General features: G+C 40.0%; 1 protein-coding gene across 2 annotated transcripts; it reads left to right on the forward strand.

Annotated features, from left to right (window-relative positions):
* The first annotated feature begins 4539 nt into the window (after positions 1-4539).
* On the forward strand, positions 4540-9518 carry LOC104610660 (homeobox protein BEL1 homolog). Of its 2 annotated transcripts, none has more exons than XM_010277392.3 (5): positions 4540-5686; positions 6013-7021; positions 7479-7861; positions 8265-8325; positions 8510-9518. In XM_010277392.3, exons 2-5 carry the CDS (start codon positions 6101-6103, stop codon positions 9200-9202), a joined length of 2058 nt encoding a protein of 685 aa, XP_010275694.1. In that variant the 5' UTR covers positions 4540-5686; positions 6013-6100; the 3' UTR covers positions 9203-9518. The 2 variants fall into 2 exon arrangements, with proteins under 2 accessions (XP_010275694.1, XP_088746945.1); XM_088890819.1 differs by having other exon boundaries at positions 4540-4946.
* Positions 9519-10190: the final 672 nt, after the last annotated feature.

A 10190-nucleotide genomic window follows, 5' to 3' on the forward strand; every position in this document is an offset into this window, starting at 1 on the left:
AGGCTTATAAACAACTGACAGCCCACATGAAAAGACACACCAAACAGGGCCTTAATTATTCAACTGCTCTTTACTTGTTGCTCTATGTACATTGAGAGTTTCAATAATTAGTCTTGATATTACAAAAGGGAAATTTTTCTACCAAGATAGAATCCTTTAATGCTATGTCTGGTTTGAAAGAAAAGGTAGGGATATAGGTTTCTCTACCTTTCCTTTCCTTTCCCTACCTTTTTTAAACCAAACAGAACCTAAATATGATATACTTAAATAGGGGAATTAAACACGAGAAAATCCCTAGAGACAAACAAATAAAATTCTTATCGAAAGACTTCAAAAAACTTAAACCTAATTCACCCCCTAGGTTAATTATCTGTTCAAGACATATATTAAAAGCCAACCAAAGTTCAAAGTATGGAGAGGTAGAAGCTTACCATTGATTGCATCAATAGAGAAGTACTCATTCCCTTATAGACAATAAGAAACATTTTAGGAGATATCCAAATTGTATTTAGAGAGAGAGAGAGGTTTCAAGTTCCATTATGCATTTACGAGACTAACCAACTGGCTGACTTCGTGCAAATCATGGCCATTATAGTTGTAATGATCAGCAGAATTTCTTCAAAGAATTTGAAAGGATTAGGCTTGAACACTTGTGGAATTTCACTACCCCGAAATGTTGTTAATGCTTGCTTCCTTGTTTGTAACTTTGTACCCAAAAAATAAGTTAAATGTTAAATATTGGGATTTAAGCCCTTGTTTGGTATCATTTATTTTAACTAGTAAACATGTACGTGTATTTATACGTTGCAGTATCTTTAAGACAAAACTATTTATAATTCATGGACAGTTTTTGGTCAGTGATAAGTGGATAATTTCTGGACAGTTACAAGTGAACAGTTTCTAGACAGTTATAAGTGGGTAGTTTCTAAAATGAGAGTAAATAACATATATGTCCTCTTTATGCACATTGTATGTTTAGACAAGAAGAATAGAAAACTCCAATGAAAAATCCAGAATGAAGGAACATCCACTCTTTTGTAAGTATTATAGGTTACTTATTTATTTAAATAAGTACTTAAAATAAGTGATGAAACAACACAATTAGTTCCAAATAAGTACTTATTGATATTTGACAAGAAAAGGAGCCAATTAGTGCTTATTTTTAAAATAAGAACTTAAAAAAGACAACCTGAGGGCTGCTTTATTCCAGTTTCTTGGGACAAAACTGTCGCCATCCTTTTTTAATCCTGCTGAGTGTCTTCTCCATTTGAGCTCCACAAAAACCAGTGATGTACAACAGGTGATTCCAAGCAAGGAAGTAGTTCCATGAATCTCCTCTCTTTTTCTCCATTTTTCCTTCATTTTGGACAACTCTTTATGACTATAATTGTCATTTCCACAAATATAATTTCTTATTGATTAAGCAACCCAAATAAGCACTTAAAAATAATCAATTATAAAAATAAATACTTATTTTTCAAACCATTTATTGGCTAAACATAACCTAAAGACATGTCAATTTCTCTTCACACCTGAAACCTTTCTTATGATCTGGAAAGTATCGCCCAACCCATCAAGAACACAGATATATGGACAAGAGTAAGCAGCCGGCTGTGATAGGATTAGGACCTCCAATCTTTCTCTCCCCCCCGGTGATGGAGGAGTCCCATCTACCCTTGCTGCCTTGCATTTGAGGTTTTGAGGATGTGGGTGGTGCCGTCGTGATGGTTGGACCACAACATTCATTCACTCTTAAAACACATGCGTGCGAGTTTTTGTGGTATTTCATTGATGATGTTTGCTGAGTGCAGCAATGCATTCGATGGTATAAAAAAACCTCTCTCTCTCTCTCAATCCTTGAATTCATCCGAATGCCCTCTACAAGATTGTCCCCCACAACATCCCACGGATCCCCACTGTGTATTGAGAACATGTTCTCATGATAATATCAGAAATGATGATATCATCATCGGAAGATGTTCTTAATACATGGGGAAGATGTGTTGTGGGACATTGTGAGGGCCAATCTTGTTAGGGGATGATTTGAACTCCCCAAACGCCAGAGCCCAAGTCATGCGTCGACGGAAGTGGGCCGTCCGTCCAACCATCCTAGACTCCGACATAAAACGTTAAAAGTGGAGGATCAGAGGCTGCCTACTCCTTGACTACTTGTTACCGACTCTTATTAGGTAGCTACTACCTTACCCAGCTTACTATACCTTGCCACTATCACTAGGGCCGGGGCCCCATCCCCACCCTATCCTCCATTCTCCATGCGTAGGGCTTCATTGTTGCTTGGTGATGGATGATACTGTTTGATTCAGACTAATTATTATACCAGAAGTCCCAAGCGAAGACATCCATGAAAGTGAATGATGATCAGGGCACCCTTGACCATTCAGATGGTATCATATGAAGGGGGTATAGTAAATAAATTAGCTTTCACGTACAATGAGTCGATGACGAGTCATACCGGCCCACAGCCCATGAATCATTCTTTGAACCTCATTATCAGTACAACAACAATCATACAATTTTTACTCCCAATTCGTAAAATGTCAGTTGGCTAAGATTTCACTTTGCATCCGACTTTTCCTTTGGGGGAGGGGGGGGCCAAATTTTGCAGCATCAAAGATCATGAGTCTCAGACTCTCAGGTGCAAGCTTTTGAATAGAAAAACAGACTTTTGGTAATTGTTGAGAGAAGAGAGGAGGGTATATAAGTATATTGATTGGACGATTACAATTATTTGATGGAATCATTTCTTTTGACATTGGTGGGAAATCGACGAATATGACTGGGCCCACCTCCTTAGCATATGGGCCATATGTATACTATTCCATTTATAGTCCACATGCTCAGACTACACACATCTATTGTGTGGGTGGGAGTGGGGGGACCAATGAAGCATATATACACAACACATCCATTCACAAACGCTTCTGCTTTTTATTTTTATTTTTATTTTCCAACTTGTGATAATCCTCTTGCTTAATCGATTGTGGCTCTGCCCCCATCCAATTCCAGTTCCAACTCCAACTTCCCAAGCTTACTTTTCCTTTCTTAACACTCTGATTTTCATCTTTGTTTTCCCCCTTTTTTTTGTCATTTCTGGTAAAAAAAGCTTTATGGGGAGTTTCATTTCTTTTGTCTTCTTATTGAATAATACTAGTTAGAGGAATTTCTCCATATTTAAGGTTGCACATGAAAATTTCAAGCCACAATAATCAATACCATATGGGACCATCGATCCCTCCTAATATACGCAACCTGGGTGCTGTGGTGGGGTCTAGTCTAGCTCTGTTGGGTTGACAGTTAAATTGTTGGAACTCGAACTAAAAAATCCAGTGAGAAAAGAGGCTTGGTCTCTGTTTACTTTCAGTTTCAGGGAAATCACTCTTCTCCTTACTTTTGTTTGGTTGTCCTTTGGTGGGTTTAGGATTCAGAGCTCCAATATTTTATCAATTAAAGTCATCTCCATAGAAGGATGTACATGTACATAGAATCTCCTTGAAATTAATTTGAGGAAAGGAACCTTCCAGCATCGTAACGATTGCAAACTTATGGGTTGGGTTGCCAAATATAAACGACAAAAGGAAATACACCCATTTCTTTCTATTTGGAACAGACACCCCATTCTTTCACTTTCACTCCTCCAACCCCAAGGCCCAAGGCCCAAGGGAGGGTAGTAAATTACTATTACTGTCTCCAAACATTTGAGATTACACTAATTGATCTTGGACTGGTATAACTGTATACGAGTCTTGAGTGCCTGGCCCACCATAAGAAGGGCCCACCAGCCCAGTTTGCTAAGTACCATTTTCATCATCATTTACACCTACCCCACCAAACCCATTCAATCTGAGCCATCCACTACCAGTTAAGATGAAGATGATGGCCCCACCCCACCATCGAAGGAGGATGATGATTGATGGAGGGTGAGGGACCCACACACTGACATTCCAATCTCCAACTGTAAAAACATGCTAAAATGTACAACTTACTGTGAAAGTTGAGGCTTTGTATGCCTGTTTCTTTCCTTTTACCCCGTCCGGCGTCTCCGCCTCCTAAGGGAGCCTGCCTGAACTTCTTTATAAAGTAGCTACTGCTACGTCTGCTACCGCTTCTGCAGACTGCACTTACCGTACACGAGTTATGATGCGCACCAAAAGCAAAGAAAGAAGAGGAGAGGGGTGGGGGGTGGGGGTGTGCAATACGCACTACCTGTTCGATCAAATGAGCGACTAAGTAAGGCATACGCCCATACCCAAATAATGCTCATTAAAATAATGGGTTAATATTGCGTTACGTGAGTAGTAAGGCAGGCAGAGAGGCTGTTCTCTGGTTCTCTTTTACAATTCATACCGTGATGTACGCACCATGCGTATGGAATCTATGAACATACCCAAAAAAAAAAAAAAACCAGGGGAGAAAAGCCAACGCAAGTGCCGTCAGCATGCTAATGCTATTATTGGAGTTGTGGTTTATAGCGTTCTGCTGTTACAGGCAAAAGAGTTCGATGAGAAAACTAGAAAGGCAATCGGCGGAGAGAGAGATAGAGTGACAGGACCACTTTGTTTAAAAATAAAGAGGAGAGAGAATAGAGAGAGAGAGGCGGTCCCTTCTGAAATACACGAGAGGGGAAAAGATGAGTTCTTTAATAGGGGTTTTAATTGGTATTGGTTGGAAACACTGGACCACCTCATCTCGCCCCCTCTCCAGTCTCCACTTATAGAACACTTTGCACTACCCAGCATCTATTCCTCTAATCCTCTTCTCTTTCTCTCTCCCAAGGCTCTCTGAAAAGCTTTACATGATCAGTATTATGATCAGAAGTTCTGACCAAACAGAGCAAATAGGAGAGGCCCAGGAACCAGCCTTAAAAGCCAGTTAACTTGGGAAAGAGTTTTGGGGATTCGAGATTATCAATCAGATCGATCATCAATGTATTCTCTGAAACTCTTTTTTTTTTTTCTATTCGCTTATGATCTTTTTCTTTTGTTTGGACTGGTGAGAGTTAAGACTTAAGACTTGAGAAGGATATATCATATATGAAGTTGGGCTGGAGCTCATGTGAAGCGAGAAAGCATTAAGTCATCTGGCGGCTGTAGTTTTGTGAAGCGGGAAAAGGACGATCATCTTTTCTGCTTTGGCTGTTTCTGTGATATCTGATATGCTACCTGCTTGAAAAACCAGGATAGGGCCAGAGTGGTTGCTGTTCCATTATTTAAATACATTAATACATTTCATTTTCGTTTTGAATTTACGGTTAATTTCTTTGTTCTTAATAATTTGTTGGGTATGAACCATAGACCGTAGAGAGAGAGAGGATTTGATTTCTGATAGAGCCTATTTATTTTGATGTATTTATACCATGGAGCATTGACCCACACCATGGACTAAGGAGGGATAGAAAGAAAATCCTGGCTTGGTGGTCATTATCAGCTCTATGGCTCTATCTGGTACTATTTCTGAGTAGATACCTCTTACCTTCCTAGGTTGGTTTTGTTTGCCTATGTTATTTTTATTTGGAGAGAGTCTCGGACAGAAAAGCCCCAGTACGCCTTCTTCTCCCACTCCCCCCTCGCTTTTCCTCCTCCTCCACCACCACCACCAACAACAACAACAACACCCACCATATCTGGCGACCGTTAATGCATCAAAACAATCTTATCTTCTATAACCGGTAAGGGCTCTTTCTCAAAGCAGTCTTCGCTGGTTCGTTACAGTTTTACATGATTCTTCATCGTTCAACCAGAAACACATGCACGCTGGCATAGACAAAGCACATAAGAAAAATGAAAAATTGAAATCTGTTTTAGTTTTTTGAACCGAAGGTGTACGCTTTTTTTCTTTATTTTTTTCTTTCTGTAAAAAAAGTAAAGTTGATGATACTGTTTTTTTATAGACGGTGTTTTTAATTTTCATGGCGAGTAACGAGTTTTCTTTTAGGGTTTTAGGGGGGGCGGTTTAGGAATTAAGGAGTGAGATTTGATGGTATTTCGATTGCAGAATAATTCACATCGTCATCATCAAAAACAGATGTAGAAGCCGCAGCATACACAACAACAAGAATAGGTAGAAGAAGAATTTTTCTTGTATGGCTGGTGAATCCCCACAAGAGAAATCTAGAAACCTAGTTTCTTCAGCTGGTTTTGCCTACTTGGATGCCTCATCTAATGAAAAGCCAACAATTCATAGTCATCTCATGAACCAGATGCAAAGCTTTGAATCAAATCCAGAGCTTTTCAACTTGACTACGGGCATAGATATGTTAGGATTTCCTTCCAAGAACCTTCAGGAGAGAGAGAACAACTTAGTTATGTGGAAAGGGTTATTCATAAAACCTGAAAACCAGGCATCATCTTCTTCGAAGACGATTACTGGACCTGCGAGCGATTTCTATCAAGCTGAGTTCAATAAACCCGATTTCTCTGGTCGGTTCTCAGAGACAACGGGTGAAAATCTGATGGTTGCACCTGAATCGGGTTGGCAAGATAACAGGTTACTTGTGGACGATTCTTCTTTGAGGTGTGTTTTTCCGTGTGAAGCTAACGAGCGACCCAGTCAAGGGCTCTCGCTCTCTCTTTCTTCAACCAGGCCTTCTGGTATCGGATTGCAGTCGTTCGAGATGAGAGAGTCAATTCATCATCATCAACCGCGACAATCAAATGATATTAGGTATGTTTCATTGAACTCCAGAGATGGGTTCTTTGAAAAATCTGCAAATCTTCAACAGCAACAGCAAATCCTGCAAGATGGTTATTTTGGAAAAGCTGCAAATATTCACCAGGTCCACTTTCAGCTCAAGAATTCAAAGTACTTAGCAACTGCTCAGGAGCTTTTGAACGAGATCTGCAGCCTCGGATCAAGGCAAACTGATCCATCCAAACAGAAGCTCCATAAGTCCAATCAATGGGAGGACGAGAATGGCTGTCCTTCACAGAAACAACCTTTGCACAATCTTGACCTACTCGAATTACAGAAAAGAAAAGCCAAACTGCTTTCCATGCTCGAGGAGGTATATTTGATTTTTATTTTCATTCCACTCCAACTAGAGCTCCTTGCATTCTCCACCTTTCAGTCTTTACCACGCAAAATACACCTCGAAAATGACCATTCTATAAAATTTGAAATAGTGGAAACCAAACTCTACCTTTCCTGGGTGGTCTCGATTGATTATGGAGACTTCAATCTTGAACCAATTAAAGGCCTTCTCATCAATGCCCACATCATGACAATTCAGAAATTTCATCCCATTATTTAATTTTGGAAATCTCTATTCCTTAACTCTCGTTACATGGCATCTCGGCTTACTGTAATTCTTAATTTGTCATTATTCTTCATGTTTTTCTTTATTTATTTTTCCCCCTGGTGAGCAGGAGAATTGAGTGAAACTCTCCGACATTCTTCCTTTTCTTTCTTTCTCTTCCTATCCCTCATCTCTCTGTCTCTCCTTTTTTGTTCTCATTAATTAGGTGGATAGAAGATACAGGCAATACTGTGATCAGATGAAGGCCGTCGTATCATCATTTGAAGCAGTGGCCGGCACGGGAACTGCAAAAGTCTACTCCGCGTTAGCGTCAAAAGCCATGTCGAAGCATTTTAGGTCTCTAAGAGATGCGATTGTTGGTCAGATTAAAGCCACCAAGAAGGCGATGGGAGAGAAGGACCCAGTTGCACCGGGAACGACGAGGGGCGAGACGCCAAGGCTCAGGCTTCTCGACCAAACCCTTAGACAACAAAGGGCTTTTCAGCAGATGAGCATGATGGAGAGTCATCCCTGGAGACCACAAAGAGGCCTCCCTGAGCGTTCAGTGTCTCTACTTCGAGCTTGGCTGTTCGAACACTTCCTTCACCCGTAACTCTCTCTCTCTCTCTCTCTCTCTCTCTCTCTCTCTCTCTCTCTCTCTCTCCATGCTAGCTTTCTTTCAGTGGGTAGGCAGGAAAGGGGAAAAACACTACAAACAATCACAGTACTTATTGAAGTGTCTCTATGTTGTAGACATTATCTAAGAAACCCAGCCTGTTGGCTGCTTCCATCCATCATTATTCAACTGCCAAGATATATCTTTCTTATATTTTTTTTCTATGATCTTGTTGTGGTTTTCTCTGATTTATGAAGAGGTCTAATTACAACGCCCTCCCCCACCGATTTTTGTTCCTTTTGATGGATTTGAAGTCCTTTGTGGATCTTAATCATGTCCTCATGGCGGTTTCAGAATATATATACTCAATGCTGTAATTCTGGTGAAACTTCGTAGGTATCCAAGCGATGTGGATAAACACATTCTAGCCCGCCAAACTGGTCTCTCAAGAAGCCAGGTACGTCTCCATGTCTCAAATTTATTTATATACATATTTTTTCATCCATGAAAATTCTTTCTTTCTCTCAATGGAGGTGTGTATATCTTATTGGGATCGACCAACCACGATTTATAATATTCATATGTTATGATAAAGATAATCATCCCTTGTCTTATATTTACGTATTTATCTTTTTCCACAGGTATCCAATTGGTTCATTAATGCAAGGGTCAGGCTGTGGAAACCAATGGTGGAGGAGATGTACTTAGAAGAAGTGAAAGAGCAAGACAACATGGCCTCCTCAGATGGGGGTTCAAGTCATGGTGGGGACAACGGCCGGCCAAACCAAAGCCACAAGTCCAATCAAAATGCTCAACCCAACTCGGAGGATCACAAACCCACACATGACCAACTTGTCCGAGACGACTCTGAGTCACTTTCCTCCATCATCAACAACCCAGATAAAAATGATCATAGTAAAGCCGGTAGAAATAACCACAACCACCACCACCGCCATGAACAACAACAACTCCAGCAGCAGCTGCAGCAGCAACAACAACAGCTGGGGAGAGTAGCCGAGCCATTTGGTGCCATCGATTTGGATTTCTCAGCTTACAACCAACACACCGCTAGCACTGTCTCTTTCACAAATGACGGTATCCAGCAGAACCTCGGCAATGGTGTGTCTCTAACATTGGGACTGCAACAGCACGGAGGAAGCGGTGTAAACCTATCATCCTTCTCACCAGCATCGCACAACTCTCTTTTCTTCACCAGAGACCACATTGAAGACTGTCAATCAATTCAGTACTCAATGTCGTTAGATGGAGAGGGACAAACTCTACCGTATAGGAACTTAATGGGAGCGCAATTGCTCCATGACTTGGCCGGATAAAGGAAGAGTTCTATTGGTTTGGTCTCGTGAGACCAGTCGACGTTCTTGTCAAAGAATATTATTGATGGCAGTAGATACGTACATGGATATATTGATACATATTCCATACATACATAAAATATATAGGATATTGATCTATGTCTATGATATATATACATACATCCATGGTTACTTTGCATTTTCAGGGGAGTGGTAATTTTCCGTCTTATCGTGGAATGTGTAGAATACTTATAGCTTGTTGAGTTGGTTGGCTGGATTTACATATAGCCACTGATTGATACAACAATATACAGATACTTCTCCTGTTTCTGTTGCATTGGAAGCTGCTGTTGAATTGAACCCATGACATCTACTCATCTTGGTAGGTAAGCAATCTCTTTCTCTCTCTCTCTCTCCACATCCCAATTTAACTGACTAATCCACTTGTGGCTCTAGTTTAACCTAGCTACTAATTTCCTGTGATATTTTTTTCCTTTTTCTCTTGCTTTTTGTTTTTTTTTTTTTTCTTGGGGGGGGGGGTGAGAACTTAATCTTCAAAAATATCATTAATTAATTCTAGATACATGAGTTTTGAGAAAAAACCAGGATCTACAGGATTAGAGAGGCAGCTAACTTGTCGGCAACTTGATTTGTCTGTTGGAAAGTTTATATAAAATCAGACTTATACTAGACCAAGCAAGCATGAGAAAAGGCAATTAATTAATTAATTAATTAATCTAATGGTTGACGATATGCAGTCATCAAGATGAGTCAATTGGAGATTATGGCCTTAAGTCGTCATGGAAACTATAAAAAGTTGTTAAGCCAAACTTGCCATCGTGTTCGGTGTTGCCTAATCACCATTTGCTAATCTATTCTTTCTGTAACTGATTTTCTCACATTATGCCTAAGAAACTTGATGGTTTATGCTGTCTATTTTTTGCCCATCCAAATCCAAATGTTCCTTTAATTTATGTTTAATACAGAAAATTGTTGCAAATCTTATTAG

The sequence above is a fragment of the Nelumbo nucifera genome, chromosome 6 (genome assembly GCF_055504915.1).
Source record: "Nelumbo nucifera cultivar China Antique chromosome 6, China Antique-T2T, whole genome shotgun sequence".
Lineage (NCBI taxonomy): Eukaryota > Viridiplantae > Streptophyta > Magnoliopsida > Proteales > Nelumbonaceae > Nelumbo > Nelumbo nucifera.